Source organism: Parasteatoda tepidariorum, chromosome 9, assembly GCF_982258835.1.
Source record: "Parasteatoda tepidariorum strain Cologne lab strain chromosome 9, Ptep-v5.0, whole genome shotgun sequence".
NCBI lineage: Eukaryota > Metazoa > Arthropoda > Arachnida > Araneae > Theridiidae > Parasteatoda > Parasteatoda tepidariorum.
Window position 1 is genome coordinate 24639389 of NC_141763.1, and position 22177 is coordinate 24661565.

A 22177-nucleotide genomic window follows, 5' to 3' on the forward strand; every position below is an offset into this window, starting at 1 on the left:
TCAGAAAAAGTAATTACTTAATGTTGTTTGTTTATAAACAGTAGACTTGATGGATCCCAAATAAGCTAACCAAAATTTTCCAACGTCAGGATCATTAATTATTTTTCCTATTTTATACACATACATTTTGTTCAAAATTCTTTTCCATTCAAATCTGTAAGAAAAAAAAAGAGAATCATACTGTACAATACAAAATAGAACAAAAACGAGGATATATATGTGGGGACGGCATGAGTGGTCGTCTTTGAAAATAAGAGACACTGTATTTTAACAAAACATATATTAAACGCTAAATTTACATAAAGATGGACGATAAACAAACACAGAAATAAACGAGTTCGTCTTCGTGAAGTTAAAAGAAAATTATTATTGCTACTCCTCTCTGGAATTCATAAGCGTTTTCTTTTTGGTTAGTTCCAAAACGCGTTCCCGTGTCTTAGGGAAATTCGCACGGGGTCTAACTTGCAGCTTACATAATCTGGTTGGATTTCTAGCTAGATCAGCTAACAGCACAGGAACTGGCACCACAGATCGGAACTGGCACTACAAATAGGAACTGGCACTACATATATAGAGAGATTGTATAAGATAAATAACCATTTTATTTACAAATGATATGCTGAGCAGATAAAGCTAAGAGATATTTCAAATAAAATTGATATTATGAGTTATTAAGTTATCACACTGTTAGAAGAAGTTTTGTTCTTTTAGAAGTGAAATAGCAAAACCGGGAAACATTATTTTTCTGGCACATGAGATTTTCTAATTGATCTTAGTTATTTTCAAGTCGTCGATCTCAAATCTGCAAGCTAGTTTTTATAATGACATTTTAGTCAAAACAAATTGTAAAATCGTTAAACGTTAAAAAACAGGAAGTCACATAAATGTTTTACAAACTTCTAGGGGAGTTGGGGCACATCATTTGGGATTAAAATTGCATATGATCCCATGCCTGGAACTGTCGTCATACGTTAATAGGAGTGCTTCCATATTATGAACTGTTTCTTCGTGTTCTTTTGTACAGGCCATAATGCTGGGGAATCGCTACTAGCCGCGTTCCACGTTTCCGGGCATGGGTACCTATGCAATTTTAATACAAATAATGTGCTTTAACTTCCCCAGAAGTTTGTTGCAACATTTATGTAATTCCTTATTAAATATAACATTTTTGAACTTGTACATTTCGACAAAAAATATGCATAAACTTTCATTTAAAAAATTGTAGTTTAGGAGTAAGACTAATTTCGGATTTAGAATCCCTTCTCTCGAGTTAGGCAAAATAAAGTTTCTGTATAAATGCAACAAAAAATGTGTTCCCCAGAGTAATTCATTTTGTTTATAAAAATTCTTTATCTGTTTAGGACAACAATTTCTTGCTGATTTCAAGATACATTTATTTACTGATAAATAATTGATTTCTATTAAAAAAAATTTCGAAACAAAAATTTGCCCCCTCCTATAACACGGAATGTGAATTAGGCAAAATATATATTATATTTTACTGAAAAAAAGCTACTACTATGAATCATTGTTATTTAAACCCTTTGAAACACTAACTTAAATTCTAAGGGATTCTTAATTATTTCGATCTTAACAATTAAATTTGAAGAAAAAAAATTTACAACTCTTAAATGACATATCATATTGAATGGTATTAGAGGTTAGCCCTTAACAAAATTGCATAAAGGCAGATTTTAATCTGTTAAAAAATCTTCGTAAGCTATTTTTTCCAATTATAGAAAATGATAGATGTAAATGTTGTCTTAGGAAATCTATAGAAAATAGAAACGGACAAATATTGCTAGAGTCATAAAAAATATTCGTATTTGATGACTTTGGCACATTTTTAGTTGAGACAGCTGGAACTCTGTTTAATAAATAACCGTTTGCATAAAAGGCACCATAAGGCGACGATGGCGTACTTGGAAATAAAAAATACATTGAACAATAAAGTTCAGGTTTTATTTAAATTTATATATTTTTTTATTAGTTAAATTGAATTTTATTTTTGTAAATTATCAATGGGAAAACAATACTATTTAATAATAATATGAAACAAAAATAAAGAAATCGTTTTACTCTTCATCGTGAGTAATATGTGCTAAGATGGTTTGTTGATTTGCCGTTCTGGTTCTTAATATTTATTTCCCCAAGTATTTAACTTAATGGGATAAAAACGTGATCCCTAACACTTATTTCGAAAACGAAGTTCATTCATGATGTTACAAAAAGGATTCTAAAAAGTTATAAGGCCAATATTGACGTTTTGATTCGATTGCAGAAGATCAGACCACGAAATTCTAATCAACTGTTTAATTGTAGAAGAGAATTGTAAGAGAAATGTCACAACGAGCATCATTACTGCGACCTTTGCAAGTGCCGTGGGTACTAGGAATAAAAAGACTTCACTTACAGAAGATGGATGGATTGCATTAAGGCAGACCTCAAGACATTAAAAGATAATCTTTGGAGGAAGAAGTTTATTAAGATGACCTTGAATTTAGTTTGCGAAGGAGGACGTGGGAAATAAATGAGCGAAAATTTCAAACAATGTTCATTAAATATAACATATTTTGTCAAATATTTTGTCGGGTGCACATCACATATTTTTTATTATTGTTTGATTCTCACATATTTTGTCGAGTTCTAAACTGTTTCAAGCAAAATCACGCACTCTTACTTGTATTTGATATCCTCTTCTTCCGCGTACCGCATTACTTTGTACGCGGTATAATTGTTTGGTACTCTGAGAAAGAGTGTATGGATGATATCTTTCTCGTCTCCGATGAAAAGAGAAAACTGAACTCTTATTTTTGGTCCAACATATTCATCGATTTCAGATTTCAGGTTACCTGTAAAGTTAACGAAACACAACATGAACAAAAATTTTAATTGTTGTTGATTGAACTTCCGAAAGATAATTTATATCGCATCACTATATAACACAAGTTACTTATTACAGCAATAATTTACATAGACGTGGAAAAAATTAATGACTGTTTAATAAAATTATGCATTCTATGTTATTTTTAAGGGAAATATGTTTAATAACCACTTCTAATCGAAACGTTTGAATAGAAATTTTCCTTTAAGGATTGCAAACGATATGCTCCAGTGTTATGCATTTCATTTCATTCTAATACAGATGTCTAAGCCAGAGGCTAAACTATGAATAAACCAATAAAATTTCATAATTTTGCGTTTGTGAATGGCAACTAGTTAATAGCACCATTCCTATTGAACGATTCGTATTCCTATTTTAATAGAAACCCATTCCTATTGGTCCATCTGAAACTGATTGATCATTGATGGACTGCCAACTTAGACATTTCTACAGAGCGTAATTGTCAATGAATGACCTATATTGTCATATTAGCAATAAAAATAATAGAATTGCAGTTTAAACCTGATGTGCAGAATATAAATAAACAAAAAGCATAACTGAAAGAAAAACTGGTGCACAGGCGAGTTGTGTGTATGAGGAAAATGCCGTCTTTCACCGATGAATGTCAACCATCACAGACTCGCTTTGGTGTATGTCCGAAATAATTGTTATATCCGAATTGATATTAATTTCATCGTTGATATTATTATATTTATTCAATATTTTAATATCTGATGAGTATAGATTAAAAGAAACATCAGTGTTCGGAGTACCGCTTAAATGCATACCGGGCAGAGACATTTAACTTCAAAAAAACTAGACCTAGCATGTATTTCGGACATTTACCAAAGCGACTATGTGATTGTCAACATTCACCGGTGAAAATCAACAATCACCAGTTTGGATCATTCACAGTAACATATACACTGAAGAGCCAAAAAAACTGGTATACCTGCCTAATATCGTGTAGAGCCACCGCGAGCTCGCAGAAGTGCCGCACCACGACGTGGTATGGATTCGATAAATGTGAAGTAGTGCTGGAGATAATTGACACCACGAATCCTGCAGGGCTGTCCATAAACCAGTGGGAGTAAGAGGGTGTGGGGATATCTTCTGAACATCACGTTGCAAAGCATCCCAAATATGTTCAATAATGTGCATGTCTGGGGATTTTGGTGGATTTCCGATACTCACGATATACTCGTGAAATGGTCGTACGTGAAAATCCAAATTTCATTGCTATCTGGGAGATGCTATGTCCCATCTCTCGTGATCTGACTATAACACCACGTTCAAACTCACTTAAATCTGTATAACCTGGCATTGTAGCAGCAGTAACCGATTTAAGAACTCTGCTAGACACTCGTTGTCTTATATATGCGTTGCCGATCGCAGCGCTGTACTTTGATTGGCTCCATACCCCTTTATTTGCATACTCATGCCTGCACCAGTTTTTTTGGCTCTTCAGTGTACATTCAACATAGTCGAAGACACTAAAACAATATCATTTTTAATATCGCGATTTAATTAGATGAAAGAAAGAAAATGCAGTTATTAGTTTAGTTGTAATGGGCTTGCTCCAGTGAGGAAACTTAGGAATACATACCAGGGTAGTCTAGGCTACAGACATCAGATATTGATCTCATCAATACTTTTCATGGTGTAGCGTCATCTTACTATCCTCATCGATGAAATGCTAACAAACCTGTGAACTAGCATTCTGCTTACGCGGTTTACTCACTTTCAATGCTATCCAGGAGTAGTTGTGAAATCATATGATACAGATTGGTTGACGTGTTTTAGCGCTTTCACAAATGTATATACTAGTCTTGAGAATTTTTTTAAAATAATTAGTATGGGTACTAGTTAAATTAAGTTGATTTATTAACACATTGTCAGATATTAAACATTTCTTTCAACCACATTATGTAAACAGAATATCTTACCTGTGATCCTTTTCCGGGGATTTCCTGTACAGTTCACTTTAAAGATATGTGTCAGACTTTTACCATTGAATACAGGAAGTGTTAAATAAACAGTCGGGAAGTCAACGTCGGTAGAATTAAGTTCCTTAATTAAGTATTTTACTGTTGCATTTAGGTTCCAATCTCTGGCATGACCTAGTCCGCTTGATATTAGAGCCTGTTATGAAATTAAGAAAGTAACTAAATTAATGTTGAAGATTAATTAGAAATTTTACTTGGCATTGAAAATTCTGTATGAAACACATGATTAAAAGCAAATAATTCATTTTTTTTCTTTTATTTAGAAATTATGCAAACATTAAGTTAGTTTTGAAAGTGAATCTATTGGTAAGTTTTGAAACTGAATCTATTACAATCTAATTATTTGGGTAAGTTTTGAAATTGAATCTATTTAAAATATTTTTTATCCAAAATAAAAAAAATTACTTTTGTGCGATTAAATTAATCATTCGACATCTTACAAATTAATACTGAAAGTGATCTACTTCTTATAAATTGATATTGATAATCTTGAAAGTTAATGGTGATAATAAGTTTCATTCATAAGTTAAGAGGTTAAGTTTCATTCTCAGTTTTACAAATTAATAATGATAATAAACGAATTCTTACAAATTAATAATGATAATAAACGAACTCTTACAAATTAATAATGATAATAAAAAAATTCTTACAAATTAATAATTATAATAAACGAATTCTTACAAATTAATAATGATAAAAAACGAATTCTTACAAATTAAAAATGATAATAAACTAATTCTTACAAATTAATAATGATGATAATCAACGTCTTACAAAATAATGTACAGTATCACCCGTTTCTAATTGAAAGGCTGCTAATTAATTTTGTGCAATTAAAAATATTATTCGACATATTTTAATCTTTCTCATTCGACATCTTACAAATGATTAATGATAATAATCGACTTCTTACAAATTAGTAATGATGATAATCGACGTGTTACATAACAGTACTAGTACACAGAACCATCAGTTTTACCGTTTTGGATTGAAACAGAGTTATTTGTTCTCTTTCTAGTGGTCGAATAAGTTTTTTTTAGGTCAGTGTAAACTCTATACAAAAAATGCAAATTTTCGTCAGTAATAATGGAGCGATTTTTTGTTTCATTTAATGACTGAACTTTTTTAACGCATGGTTTAATCATTTATTAATATGGATGCTTAAAATTGTGATTTGGGTTGATTATTTCATTATTTCCATTTTATTAAGTCGCTCTTTTGCGAGTGACGATGGAACTATTAATCTTTTCCTAACAGTATGAGTATAATTTATTGTAATTTGATCACTTTGTTGAAATATTCGTCAATTGCGAATTTGATCACTTTGTCTCGAGATAGAGTTCTCAAATTTTAACAGAAGTTCTACACTTGATGCATTCACAATTTACAATTGTTTAGTAAATGGTGCAACAAAATTTATCACCAAGTAAAAATTTGACCGTTTTCTAACTAAGACAAATAGCCAAAAAGCTAAAAGAAAATAATTAAATAAAATGAAAAAAATCTAAAATTTATGCTTTAAGTGGTGAAAAAGGTATCCGTATTAAACTTCTGCTACCAATGAAAAACCCTCCCTATCTTTTAAAAGTGCAGTGTTTTACATTTTCCTTTTTTAGGCCTCTTTTTTTTAAATATTATTTTAATCCACTTAAAGAACGTAGGTTTAAGTATTTTTTAAGTAAATTTTATTATCTAATAAAATATACTCTCGATATCTCAAAGTTGAAGGGATGCTAAAAAAAATTTCGACATAGCAAGTGTTTGAGATAACAAGTTCAAAACTAAATACATACTAAAAAGTAGAAAAATACATTCTAAAATATTACTCGAATAAATAGAGTAATGAAAAATAACTATAACTATACTATTAAATATGTATGTAATGATAGTTTACTATACCTAATACAACAACGATAGCCTAAATACAACAACGATAATTTTTTTTTTAAAAGTAAGACAAAAATATGTATGTATTTAATAGAAAAGATTTGGTTTAGAATACACTTATTTTGTGATTTTTCTAAGAAAAAATTCTAATTTCTATTTTGAAAGAGATTCGACCTAACAAGGTTTTGAGAAGAAACTCTAAGGAATTCTAATTAACCTTAGTTGGCTATATAATGCCAAGGGGAAAAATATTTTTTGTGACATATCAAGGATTTCGTGACATCGAAACTCTATGTATCGAAGTTCGATATATCGAGAGTGTACTGTACTAACTAATTCTCTAAATCAGTTGATATCAAATGATGTTCCGTGGAAGAGTTAAAGGGGTTCAGCGAGTTAGTGCTTTTTATAACCAGTGAAGAGTTTTAAAACCTCTGATTATATTTAAATGCAAACTATTATTCCTAATTTATTTAATCTTTCTGTTGCCTTCATGAAATTATTTCAAATGAAATGTAGATAAATTTCAAATATATAAAATATATATAAAAATATTAAAAAATATATATAAAGATTCAAAGGAAAAATATGTATAATATTTCTAATTAGCATATTGAATAAATTATGAAAAGAGCAAGCATTTATAAAATATTGCATTAGCATTTTCTTTCGCGCTTTTCAAATTCTTTATTAAAGAAATTTATTTCCATAATAATCATTTTCAACGCTTATAGCAGTTCCTTCAAGCTTTCATTTTGAAGTAAACCATAATTCGCTTATTTTATTCATTTGCAGCTTATGTAAATACACCAAAAACTACACTTCATTACTAGACTATAGCACAAAGGCAGCAAATTTAACTGCCGGGCATAAAACCTAATTTAAGATTTTTAATGATAAAACAATAAAAAATCTTCATTCACATAATTAAGTATTTTAAAAAATATTCTTTTATAGGTTATAACGTTCATTTTTACCTTAATTTACTTTATTTATAAAGTCGGAGTTTTGCCGAAGGAAGGTTGATTATTTAGCGTTCCGCAGTAGAAAAAAATTGGGAACAGCTGATCTAAATAATAAAGATTGGATCACCTGCGTTACTAAGGAAGTTGTCTGTACATTTCCGAAACTTCCATCCGGGAGTTGGCTCTTTTTGAATTTGTCCAATGTTATTTTCACTTGTGATACTAAAGTAGTAGTATTGATCTTATTGATGATGAACGAATTGTTAGTGTAGCATGCAACTGCCATTACAGCATAAGACTGGATATCTGAGAATAAAAAAAAATTCACTTTAGCCAGCAACAATCCTTCTTTTATACTTCTTTAATTAGTACAGTGAAACCTGTTAAGTTGATCACCTATCAACAGGGTTCCCACGGGTCAGGGAGAACAGGGAAAACCTGGAATTGTCTGGGAATTTTATTTCAACTCCAAAAATCAGGGAATAGTCAGGGAAAGTTGCAAATTTTTTACAAAAACCTGAAAAATTCCTATATTATACCTGGAAAATAACCAGTCTTAAAATTGCCAGTAACAGTACTCAGTTTTTGAGATTCGAGTTAAATAATTCTAACATTTATTACAATTATTTATTGTAAAAATTTCACATTTTAGACAAACTGAGATGCTTCCTTTCTCATATAATGATATTTATTTTACACAGAAAATCTAATACTTGGCATAACAAATAAAAGAATAAAAGTTTTCTGATGAAAAATTTCGTAGTATAGATAAAATATGGAATGGATTTTCATTAAAATTTACCTGATATACCTGGAAAAGTCAAGGAATTTTTTTTCTGAAATTAAGCGGGAGAGCTGTTTTAAAGTTGACAATCTAAGCTCGCATTTATTATTAAGAACAGTATATAGTTCGTATTAAAAAAAGGAGTTTTTTCTTTGTAATCTGACCCCCTGTCTATCTTGTGTCAGTAGTAGATATTTTGGTAAATGTATGAACTGTGTCTTCTTTCGGCAATGTTATACTTGTAAATATCTTTTATATCATTTTAAGACCTTCATTCACAACTAATGCATAATATTTCAATAAAATAAAGCTAGTTAACAAAAACACAATATACTGATAAAATTAACATATTTTATATGGGTATTATTGCGAAAGAATTCCAAGATTTCAAATTGTTGAATCAGAAGGAACTCAAGCAGAATACATCATTGCACAAAGCTCAATGAATGTGATTAATTTCATATTAATAATTGAAATTCGTATTTACTGTTAAAATGTCAAATTTTCATACCTGCCAACTTTTACGCATTTGGCGTAAAGTTTTATTTCCATTTTTAAAGTGGCAGTAAATTGCGTGCTTTCTTTGTATTCCTCGCATTTATAAACTTAATTTGTAATCTTTCTGACCACCACTATTTTTTTTTAAAAATTAAAGATATATTTTAAAATGTTTCAGTGTAATTGGAGTCAGCTCAAACTTTTCCTATATACAGCAAATGTTTCTGACTAAAATTGCAATTTAAATTTCATTATACTACCACTGACGAAAATCATCCTCAAATGGATTTAAAGTTGGCAGGTATGTATTTTTATGTACACTACTGGGAATGCGTAGGACTAAGTGACAAAGTATGAATTGATAAACACTTCATGCGTTGTCAAGGGGACGTATTGTTAAAAAGGTAATTGAAAACTTGCCCAAGTAGAATATATGCTTAGTCAAAACTTTCAATAAGTATGATTTTATTTTAATAGTCTTGGTTGAAAGCAATTTTTTGGTGGAATAGGCAGATTCATATTCTATTTCAATTTGTTTAATAAAAAGGTCAAGCATTTTAGTAATCATCATGTATTATTAATAACAACCGGATTTACCACGAAATATATTTAGCTTATTTCCAGTTAATGTGTTTGAAGCATTTTTTATATGTAATTATAAGGTAAAGCACCATTAATCGGTATACATTTACACGGTATTTGCTATACTGATTTCTTTTCTGAATCAGATATTATTATTACTAATACCAGCTAATATTAGAACAATGAACCTTTTCAAAGTATTGGTTTATTGAAAAAAAATATTTTTCTTTAATCCACTTAGGTGTATAGGTTAATGTTGTAAGCATCAAATTTTAACAGCAATATGATCGTTACTTTTACAATTGAAGGATATTGAAATTTTGAAGTTACACTTTTGTTTTCATTTATACTGTTCTCAATTGAAAAGGTTTCATATTTTTCCACAAAAAAGGAGAGGAAAAGTAAGCAAAATAAAAAGAAAGCTGAATGTAATTTCATACCTTTAACAAAATGGTACTCAGAACTGCTATTTAAAATTTTAAGCAAGTCTTTTGGCGCTCTTTGAGGCCAGCTCTCATTAGCATTGCAAAGAGACAAATAAACTATAGGATGAGTTAAGTTTAAAGATGAATCTACTTGTTCCTTCAAACGTTTAACCAAGTTTTGCCCGTAGAAGTGGCGAGGGCTGTGACAAGTTACCAGTAAGCTATTGATGAATGTGCTCAAAAGCTCATATGAAATCGGACTCCTGAAAATGTAATATGTTAATTGTTGTTTAATATATACACACACACACACACACACACATATATATATATATATATATATATATATATATATATATATATATATATATATATATATATATATATATATATATATATATATATATATATATATATATATATATATATATATATATACAGGATACTCTCAATCAGTTAGTTTGGTTTTATGTCTTTTAATTTTATTTAGTTGCCTTAATTTTATTTCTTTAATTTTTAATTATTTTCTTTCAAATCTTATAACTTTTAAGGTTTCCCAATGGGAAGTTTCATTGAATTAAAAAATAGAACACCTAAACTAAATTTATAATATGAAGAAAAATACTTAAAGAAATTGTAATTTAATTTAAGAAATAATACTTTAATACAAAATACCTGATCAAATATCCGAAAAAAAGAAGAAAATACAGTAGGAGACAACAGAATCCACCGACAACAGCACTAATTAGTAGGACCAGGATAAAGTAATACTCAGCTTTATGCTGTGGTTGGGCCACTCTAGCACTAAAGGTTAGGTCGACTAGCTTTGAAACTTAATTAAGTTCCAATACATACACTCAATCAATTAGTTTAGTTTTACGTTTTTCAATTTTTTTTTATTTATGGTTTCAGAATTGGTGGTTTTATAGAATAAATTCAATATTCAAACCTGCGACATTTGACTTTCATCCTAAAGCTAGAGTTTTTAATCCGTCGAATATATAATTTGAATTAAAAGAACTGGTCTCCTCAGGATATATATATATATATATATATATATATATATATATATATATATATATATATATATATATATATATATATATATATATTGTGTCTGTACTTTTTTGACGCAGCGCAAAGATATTAATCGTACCAGTTCTTGAATAATTGGAATTTTATTATTATCTACAATCCAAACAAAATATCCGTTTATGGGCCACTCAGTCCAAGAGGTCACATCGTTATGCCTGATGCCTTATAGCGTGGAAGTAGCAGATTCGAATCTCGCTGTTGTTCCGATCGTATTTATGAGATGTCCTTCTCTGATTTGTGCTATCCGCTTTTCAATTTGCCAAGGGTTTTTAATCACAAAAGCTTGCATATTGCATATATCAATAAATAAAGAAAATATGCGTCCCCATGTTTTTTAAAGATGTATAAGAATTTTTTAATTGCATGGACTGCAATAGTAGCACAACTCAAAAAACACGCTCTTTCAGCAGCAATACTAGCATAACTCATAATTTAACTTGATGGTTATCTTCGTTTAAGCTAACTAAAGCATTTTTTACGCTTCTTGCTTAGCAATGAAAACTTTAAACCCATTTATCTCAAAACTTGATTTTTTAAGTTGTGCCGCTATTGCAGTCCACTAGCGATGTATACATTTTTCTTCAAAAAAGTAATGTGTTTTAAGAAAAAACTGATAATAATAAGACAGCTATGCTTTGATCCATTTCTTTTCACGTTTTGTTTGAGTAACACTTCGTAGAGACGTAATAAGTACCTTTTTGAAAAAAGTGGCAGGATATTACTTTCTAAACCGAGACGACAATTTCTAATGTTATTACCTTTTTAATTCTAAAATATATTGTAAAAGCATGATATCTAAACAAAGCATTTCTAATTTTTAATATATTTTGGTGGACACGAATTATTTCCCAAAAGAGAATATGATTATACTTTATGATACTTGGAATTAAGTAAAAGTACTGAAATGAACATACTGTAGTTTTGGTTTTATAAAGAAGAACCTTTGTCGGTGTTTAAACACACTGAATGATCACGTTATTTATGGGTTTAGACACCGAGGAGGGTTCTGTTATAAAACCGAAATTTCAGCTCTTCTATCTCAGTACTTTTATTGGTGCTTAATTCACGCTGCCTTACTTGATCTACGAATGACTTAGTTTCACTGAAGAAGAAAAATAAAAATGTGGCCTTTTGTGTGTGTTAAAAAACACACACAAAAGGCCACATTTTTATGAAGAACACATGAGATGACAAGGACCTCGGTTAGTTGATTAAGACGCATTAAAGATATAATATAAAAATGCATACTTAAGCAGACTTATAGCAATTTTTACTTCTGACTGCTTAGCCATTAGTTCTTCGTCGAGATTTGATCCATTGAAGAAAGCTCCATTAGAGAGAAATAAAGCTGTGACTGCTCTAGGGGTGTTTTCATGCCAACCCCAAAAAGGGGTGCGCTTACTTTTAAGCCAGGATATTGCTTGAGCCCGCGCTTTGTCAACACCCACTACACTGAGGATTCCGGTATCTGAAATGTGGAATTGATATTAGCCAGTGCTCCAAAAATGACAGATCTTGCGAAAATATCAATTAAAAAAACGGAAGGGTATAGAAATGTAAGGTTTGCTGCATTTTGTTTAGGAAATCAATTAATTATTCTCATCAAGCATTAGTAGCATAATATCCAAATCGCGGTTTGAAGAATAACACAGCTTCATATAAATTTGTTTCAGATTGAGTAGGAACTGGTATTTGTACTTTATTTACGTCGCACTAGAGCTGCACTATGGGCTATTTATTTTTATTTTATAACAGTCGTTGAACAGCCAAACCAATTTCTTGGATTTACGACTGCTGATGTTTAACTTCGTAGCCTTGTAATTTTGAGCCAAAGGGTGACAAGAGGGAAATCCTGGATCAAGCATTGGGAGAAATTTGTCTTTGTGGAGGTTTTTTTTTTATGGAACAAATCCACATTTGCTTACCATGGAAAGTAAATCCTCCCACGGTTAGCCTGACAGCAATGGGACTCTAACGCATGATCCGCCTACCACTGAGGATATTTTATGTCCACTGTGGTCGGTGCAAGCCGGATGCGGAATTTGTATTGACTTGCCATCACTGGGATTCAAACCCGGTTCACGTCATTGGAAGGCAATAGTTCTATCCATAGAACCATCACGGCTCACAATGGGCTGTTTTATTTTATTTTATAAACGTCGTTGAACAGCCGACCCAATTTTATGGGTTTACGGCTACTAATGTTCAACTCCGTAGCCTTGTAATTTTGAACCCAATCCAGAAGACAAGAGAACTCCTGAATCGAGTATTGGATGAACTTCGTGGAGGACTTTTTGATAGAGCTTACCCGCATTTGCGTTCCAGGAGTTAAATGGAGAGGAAGACCACGAGAAACTCCTGTGGTTAGCCTGACGGCAAGGGGACTCTAACCTATGATCCGTCTTCTACTGAGGGTATTTCACGTCAGCACTGTGCACGGTAAAAGCCGGATGCGGAGCTGCCAGTGATGCTATACTACGGTAATCTACTGGGATCTGTCTTAATGATCAGTCCACTGCAGGACGACCAGGAACACAAAGCGGCCATCGGACAATGCTGAATAGATTGTTCCCATCATGCTGTTGGACACTTACATTTATTTGTTGCGGATGAGTATAATACTTTTAGTTTCAAATTAGTTTCAGAATTCTTCGACGGCTGACCTTTATCGAATCATAAGAAAGCGCATATATAGTTAGCAAACGCTTACGATTAATGGATGAATATTTTTCCAGTAGCAGTGAACAAAAGTTTCTTAATAGATAGAACTTTTATTTAAATTTTGTCAAAAAATTAAGAATTATTTGTTTATCTGACCTTTTATATGTCTGTTCAAATTAGTGGTGGGTAAAGGTGGGCAAAATTCGTTTAATTCAAATTTATTAATTCAGCATTGCTATATATTTGCTTTAAGTTATCTGGTTTAATTATTATGGAATATATAAACCGTTTAATTTACTTACCACAACCTATTTCATCAATTCCATTCTTACAATCCTCTATTCCATCACATACTTTAGATTTAGGTATGCAGGAGTGTGAAGAACATTTGAAGCTACCTTTTTTCACACATTCAATGTCTCCTGCGAAAATTAAAGCGAGAAAAAATTAACTCATGGAAACAACGATCAGGGGAAAATATGTAAAGTGGTAGCTTAGCTATGGATGTAACTAATGCAAAGTAAGCTGGCTACAATTTGAAAAAATTAAAAAAGTGGTGACTAATGCTTAGTTAGGTTATCTTATTTTATTTTATAACCGTCGTTGAGCAGCAGACACAAAGCTGGGTTTACGACTACTAATGTTCAACTCCGTTGCATTGTTAAATTTGAATCCAATCCAAAAGACAAGGGAACTCCTGAATCAAGTATTGGGAGAAATTTGCCTTGGTGGAGGACTTGTTAATGGAACTAACCCGCATTTGCGTTACATGGAGAGGAAGACCACGAGAATCTCTCTCAGTTAGCTTGATGCAAGGGGATTCAAATCCGTGATCCGTCTACCACTACTGAGAATACTTCACGTCAGCACTGTGGTCGGTGCAAGCCATCGCTGGGATTCGAACCCGGTTCACCTCATTGGAAGGCGAACGCTCTTTCCTCTGAGTCATGGCCACTTTAGTTAGGTTATCGTAAATTTTGTAGAGTTAATTACAAGTTAATTACACAAATTCAATTGGTCAGATATAACACGTGTATTTATAAATATATTCAATCGATGGTGCTTAGTTAACATATTTTGTTTCATAGTTTCAATTTTTCTTGAATTTGGCTACCATGGGACATTTTTAATTGCATTGACTTTAATTCTATTATATCAGATAGATTTTAGTTCTAAAGTATACTTTTATTTCGAAATAAGCAGTAGTGAATTAAGTAAATCTAAATTGACATAAAAACTTGATAACGAAATAATTTTGCTACCACTCTTTTCTTTTTACGCTGCATGTCAATATCGTATATAAAGAAATAAAAGTTTAAATTGAATAGTAAGTTGGGAAAAGGACCGCTAACGGTCTCAGGCGCCCAGATAAAATTTTATGATGATGATGATGATGAATAGTAAGAATTTAGTACCTATGCCAGTAGTCACAGTTGCCCTAGGGCAAATTATAGATTTAGAGGTTTAGTGCCCGCTAGCGAAAGCAGGTACCTCACCAATAACTAGACAGAGTCGAGTGGAATAAGAATTTAGAATATGCAAAAATAGTAAAATTTGTGGTAACAGACGTGGCAATTTTGATAGTATATGACCAAATCAAATGCGAAGTAAACATTATTTATGGAAAAAACAAGAATTCAAATAGAATTATATGCATTTTTTATTTAAAAAAAAATTCTTGCCCTCTTTCAAAAACAATCCATAACTGAAAATACCACAGCTTATAACCATAAGAGATATTTAGATGTAAAATAAAAAATCTTTTGATAGTAATTATTTTCAGTGGCACCTGGTGGCAAAAATTAAAAACTCAAGACGCGGGGACACCATTTAATTACAATATTATCATTAAGGCAACACATTTTTAGTTACGTAATGTCCTGAATTTCGAAGGAAAAAAAAACCCGATTGCTTATTTATATTTCTATCGCACTTGAACGTGATTCTTAAAATAATGCACCATAAGGTGATTTTAATAATAAAATGATTGACTGACACTATTATTTGGGATTCTTATTATGTATTTTGTAAGTTGTGAAATGATTAATGTGTTGTGATAGACAAAATTGTAAAATATACTATAGGTTACTGCAAGATGGATGGGGAAAGAACCAGTATGGCCTCAGATGCACAGTTCCTAAACAAAAAAGAAGAAAATTGTTCCCAGGAGCCTTCATAGCATAGTGGAATCGCCCACCAAAAGCTGTGAAATGCGAGGAGGGCTGTTACCCTGGATGTATCATTGTGATATCTGTCTTCAATTTATCGTGCTATAAATTGAGCACGAGCATATGTATGTAATTCCAATAAACCAATTCCAATAAAATTATTCCAGGGCTCGAAAAAACTCAGAAATTTTACCCGTCCCCGAGGACGGCTTGTCCAACAATGTACCCGTCCTCCTTTGAAACTAACCCGTAGCTTCTAAATAAATAAAATTATAATTTTCTCTTATTTATTGTAAACATTTATATAGATTGCATAATGAATTAGTAGTTACTAGGATTACAAATACTAGGATTACATTATGCAGTAATAAAAGAAATACTCGGTTACTAATAGTAACCTAGTATTTCTGTTAGGAAAAAATTTATTTCCTTTATGAAATAATTTATTTCTTTTATGAAATAATTTATTTCTTTTAGGAGATAATTTATTTCTTTTATGAAATAATTTATTTCTTTTAGGAGATAATTTATTTCTTTTATGAAATAATTTAAATTACAAAGGTCAAGTTATCTGGAATGTCAATATATCCGAGGGTACTGCGTTTTTTAAAGGAATCAAATATGACGTTTGCCAGTTCCACAATCAAGCCAATGATTTACAGAGGTTTCTGCACAGAAATCTGAAAGGGGTTTTCCATTTAGGTAGACGCTCATAATTGCGTTTAACGCTTCTTGTTTAAGACCAGTACGCAATGTGTTTTTTTTTTTTTTTTTTTTGTAAGTTCATTGCTGAAAAGCCCCTTTTAACCACTGCAGTACTCCTAGACAGAAAAAATTCAATTCCACCATGCGCAGTATGTTGCTGTATTGTGGGTCATTTTGCGGCATTAGGCTTTATAAATAGCTTAGGCTCGGAGGAATGAAGTTTTCTGGTGTTTAACGATGTTATGTATCTTAAATTTTAATGACACCCATTCTTGAGAAAAAATTTCTTTATCTACTCCTTCAAAAAAGATTGTAAGATAACAAAAATTGAAAATGTATCACGAACATTAACGGAAAAATGGCCGTCCTCGCGGACGTCGGATTCGAGAAATTCGTTGCCCGCTAGGAATTTTTGACGGCCCAGAACGGGCGGACGGGCGGTTTTTCGAGCCCTGAATTATTCCTTAAAGAATCTTTATAATTCGAAGCTAAATAAACGCAATTACATAAGTTCTTAATTTTCTTGCTTAACCCCTTGGGGACGGTTGATTCAGAAAAGCATTCGTACAAAATCAGAATCAAGTTGTAATTAAATAAAAAACGGTAACTAAAAAGGAGTCGTTGCTAATTTGACAGACTTACTTTGCTTTTACTTTAAGTATTGTTAGTTTAATCATATATATAATCAATGCTAATTCAAATTATAACTAAATAGTTTTAATTTGAACAAAGTAATGGTGAAATAAATAAATCAGACAATTATAACTCCTCCCACAAATAAACTGCTAATGAAATACTTTGATTACCAGTTTTATCTTTTTACCTTGATTGATACGGTTTTATGCCGGCATGTATTTGTGACAGTCATGGGTGAAAGCCCTTATATAGCAAGACGGAAAAGAGAAAAACCTGGTACGTAAAACATTTCATTCCAGCATTTTTTTCGAAAAAAATGAAATATCTGTAACTATCAAGATTTCTTTTATAATTCTGGCATATATATAAAACTGCTTCTTTTCCAAGATAAAGTAGATATTGTTGAAAAATTTAGAAAAAGAATAAGTAAACTCCTCCCCAAAACTAGCTATAACTGAAATGGTTTTACTACCAGCCTTTCCTCTTTTCCGTCTCGCTTTCACCCCTGGTGACAGTCGACCCGAAAGAGTTAAAAAGCGGAAGTAATATACAAGAAAAAAAATTAGTTTTTTTTAATCTCTTTTAAAAGAGTTTGCTTTTTATTAATCACCAATCTTTACAGTTTTAGGCGTACGTTGCATCCCTGTAATTCTTTTATATACTTACTTATATCATATTGTAATCTGAAGCTTGGGCTCCTGCTATTTCCATTATATTCTTGAAAATAGAACTCAATCTGAACATCAGTCAATGCAGTAATGGGATTCAGTTTCGAATAGGAATCACTGCCACAGAATGTATAGGTTTCATTTGTATCATTTACATGGATTTTGAGGTAGGCATAACTACAACTCTGTTTATGAAAACGTAAAAAAACATGTTAACAAATAGGAAAGGAACACAAAAAGCAAAGGTTGCATTTAACCCTTTGACACAAACGGGACACCGGTGTCCCTTTTATGTATTTTTTTCTACCGCTCTATTATAAGCAAAAATATATTTTGGTATTTATAATTATAAACAGAAGTTTAACAATTACTAAAAAAATCTGTTATATTATCGAAATTATATTTGTACTAAAATATAAAATTAAAAATGTATTTTAATTTTTTTTCCATTCATATTCAATAATTTATCAATGATTGATTTTGAAAGTTAAAGAAATTTAAATGGTGAATAACTTTTTCTCTTAGACTTTTTTTTTTTATCTAATGCCAACCTGTGTTGACATTTATCAATTCAGGCTTGTTAGGGCAGATTTGTTGGCCATTCTTTTAGGGGCACTTATTAGGTAGGCCAACGTTACTCTCACAGTAAGGACAGATAGATGATAGTCTCTTAGATCTAAATAACTGTACGTTTTAAAAATCATTGTTTGAAAGTGAATCGTGTTTGGAAGATTTGACCTTTAACGCAGAGAAAGACATCCGTGATTCATGGAAAAAGTATAAAAAAATATGATCAATAAATTTCTGCTTCAAAGGGTTAGTAAAATTCAATCGGAAACATTTTTGGTGCAAAAAAATTGTTGAAAGAAATTCGTAAAAAATTAAGATACCTGTGAGTACATGGACCAACTGAATTGGTCTAGTTTAATGAATCTGTTTTCTGGCACAGGGATTGTCCAACACTGCTGACGCGTACTGTATCTAAAGTAGTAGAAGGAATGAGAAAGTATTCCACTCTGAGCTTTTATTTCAGTACATTGAGAATAGACAGTACCTTAAAAAAAATAAAGTTTCAAATAAATTGAAATCATTTTTCAAAAAAAAATAAATAAATAAATAACTAACCTAAGCGCTTAGTAAACTAGATTCAAAAGGAAACAACGAGTTTCGCCTTCAGGACTGCGAATTCGAACATCATCGGACATTGAATCAAATTTACGATTATTAGTGATAAAACTATGAAAAAACTTCTTACCTTCCATTACTTTTTTTCAAAATAAAACAGTATTTAAATTAGTGTGTTCAGAATTGTTTCTATGTACTTTATTTATAAAATTGAGATGCCACCGAAAGAAGGTTGCCAGAAAAAAATTGTGAGCGGCTGGACCCACTCTATCTCTGTTTATTATGCGACACCGAGCATATGATATTCGATAACACGGGTATTGCTTTTTCTGATTTCTGGTGCCTTCTATTGGAGAGTGGGAACGGGCTATATATATCCCATGCTACGCTAAAATTGAAGCAAGTCACAAATTTTACTTTAAAAAAAATATTCAATTTTATTCACTAATTATACTCACAATTCATGGTTGACTGTTTAAAGTTAAGCACGGAAGGCGCTAGGGGTTAAAATTCCTTGTAAGGAAATTTTACAGAGGCCTAAGCCTATAGGCCCATTCGCCGAATACAGTGGAACAACAATTTTTAATTTGACAGCAATTATATAGAAATAAAATGTTAAAAATTTTACAGTAACAGCGATGGCAACAAGCCTCGAAAACATTGAAACACATCAGAAAGAAGGTCAACGGACCCTTATAATTTAACATATCGTTCAACAATTTAACATAAAAACAAATTAAAACAATATTGATCGTGCTTGGTGTTGTACCGTTCAGGCCAACAGACCCTTATTGTAACGAAATGTTTGTAACATCACGAACTCATTTTTACTTACTAGATACTACAGTTGAATAAAGGTATCAATAGGATCGAATTGAGAGCTAGAGCTAGTTGCTGGGTAATAGGAAATAGTTAAGAATTACTCACAAGATAAAAGTACACATTAGTACTAGCATGTCCTAAAGGACATAAAATTTGTAAAAATCAGTAAAATGAAAATTGTAAAAACGTTACAATTTTAAAACATTATGTTTAAAAATAAAAAATCGACTGTACAAAGCCGTTTACATGCATAATATTTCAAGGTATAAAATTATTTGTGGATAAAAGATAGGATAAAGATGTAAAAAGACAAAATTGATAAAATAACAAGTATAGATAAAATATACCCTAAGATTAAAATCATTAATATATATTCGTCCAAAAGGGACGTAAATGTTATAAAATTCATTTAAAATTTAAAAATGTTGGCAAATCAAAATTTAAAAGCGTGTTTTGACAAATACTAAAAAAAAGTGGTATGCAAAATCAAGGATAAAAGCTAATTGTGTATAAAAATTAAAAAGAAAATCATTTAAAAGTTGAATAATTAACAGTTAAAATCAATAACAGACCAGTGTAAAACAACCAGCCGAGCAACAATTAAAAAGTATTAAGTAAAATAGAAAGCGATGTCTAAAACACAAAAAATGTAAATACAAGGTCTAAAATTTAAAATATTATATACTAAAAGTTTGAAATTTAAAATACTACGAGTAAAATTATTAAATGAAGTGGTCCAAGGAGTATTTAACTATATTTATTGGGGAGAGCAAATTAGTTGTTAAATTGGGCCAGCATCTCCTCGAGAGTAATTTTAATGATCTCTTTAATAATGGATTTGCAAGTATTACTCGCGAAAATTTGTTGTTCATTCCTCCCGAGGAAGTGGTTTTGTCTGAGTGTTCGGAATCTGTCGCAGTGAAAGAGTAGGTGCTCAATTGTTTGAATATCTTCACAGTTATTACTGGTATCACTTTTATTAAAATACTTTTTTTGGTAGACCCCGGACACTCCGTGCCCCGTCAAATATTAGTTCAGATAAAAATTTGTTTGTAATCTTTTAACTGACGGGGTCTTAATAAATTTAAATGTCTGACGACCCTTATTACTGCTCTCCCATTGATTCTTCCATATTGAAGTTAAGATATTTCTAATGTTTGTTTTACCCTGTTTGGGGGTCCTCAGTACCTGGAGATCTATTGTGCTAGAACAAATGGCGCGTTTGGCTGCCTAAAATTCCTTGTAAGACTTCCGCGTTACTAGTTTCAATCACTTATTACGCCTCAGCTTGCAAAAGCGCCCCATTCAATATTATCACACTTATAGAGTTCGTAATATTACATTTCTTTTTCAGTTTAACTTTCAACAAAAAAAAAAAAAATGAATTCTGCGACAAATTAATTTAACCATACCATTTTAATCTTTTTTTAGAGGAGAAGGAATTATGCACTGAACTATGCACCACATGCACTAGAATTATTCTATATTATATTCAGTATAACCCTGTCGATGAATAATTTAAAACAATATGATAATAAACTTTTCGCAATTTTGCAACCACTTACCTTTAGCAAACTTCTCTAGATTTTGGCAACCCTTTAGTATGTTTTACTTTGCTAATTTTAGAAAGGGATATTTTTAATTTACGTTTGAGAAAAATTGTGGGAATGGAATATAATAGTTGGATTATGAATAATAGAATAGTTAAAATAGCATAGTTTGTGTATCCTTCCTTCGCAAAAACATCATAAGAATTATTATTGTTAAAAAAATAGATTTGTTTATGTGACTAAAAATTCCACATTCGTTTAAAAAAAAAAAGAAAAATCTAATCATTTTATTGTTTAAAATAGAAATACATTCTATATATTTTCAAACACATTAAATAGACTTGGTGAATCTATTTAAGTAAAAGAAATTATATTAATAGAACTTACATGCTGTGCTAAATGCTACAAGTACAAGGAATAAAAAATTATTTCTTCGGATCATTTTTATGAAATATAGTCTTTTTACTTAAAAAGTTCTTAACATAATACCTAAAATGTCCTTTCTCATCTATAGAAATTTTTAAAAAAATTTTATCTTTATTTATTTGTGAAACAATGTTAGATAAATCCATTGTAAGTTTATTTTGAGAAAAATGATAACTGTAGTTCTTTGTTTGTTTTTGTTTATCTACATGAAAATACACAATAAACTTTAATTGCGAAAAGGGTATTTGTTTGTTTGTTTTGCTGTCAAATAAATAACATGAATCAAATAA

The 22177-nt window shown here is 31.0% G+C and overlaps 1 protein-coding gene across 1 annotated transcript; it reads right to left on the reverse strand.

Annotated features, from left to right (window-relative positions):
• On the reverse strand, positions 1–21985 carry LOC147803398 (uncharacterized protein CG3556-like). The gene is made up of 10 exons (XM_087151287.1): positions 21849–21985; positions 18855–19018; positions 17963–18149; positions 14090–14209; positions 12375–12594; positions 10047–10294; positions 7870–8048; positions 4831–5026; positions 2681–2852; positions 1–154 (listed from the first exon to the last, which is right to left on the reverse strand). Exons 1-10 carry the CDS (start codon positions 21901–21903, stop codon positions 1–3), a joined length of 1695 nt encoding a protein of 564 aa, XP_087007413.1. The 5' UTR covers positions 21904–21985.
• Between the last annotated feature and the right edge of the window lie 192 nt (positions 21986–22177).

Coding starts and splice junctions, on each gene's coding strand:
- LOC147803398 (XM_087151287.1), bottom strand. CDS start 21,903: ATGATCCGAAGAAATAATTTTTTATTCCTTGTACTTGTAGCATTTAGC. Junction 18,150..18,854: donor GTTGGTCCATGTACTCACAG/GTATCTTAATTT, acceptor TTTCATAAACAG/AGTTGTAGTTATGCCTACCT. Junction 155..2,680: donor GAAGAGGATATCAAATACAA/GTAAGAGTGCGT, acceptor TTTTTCTTACAG/ATTTGAATGGAAAAGAATTT.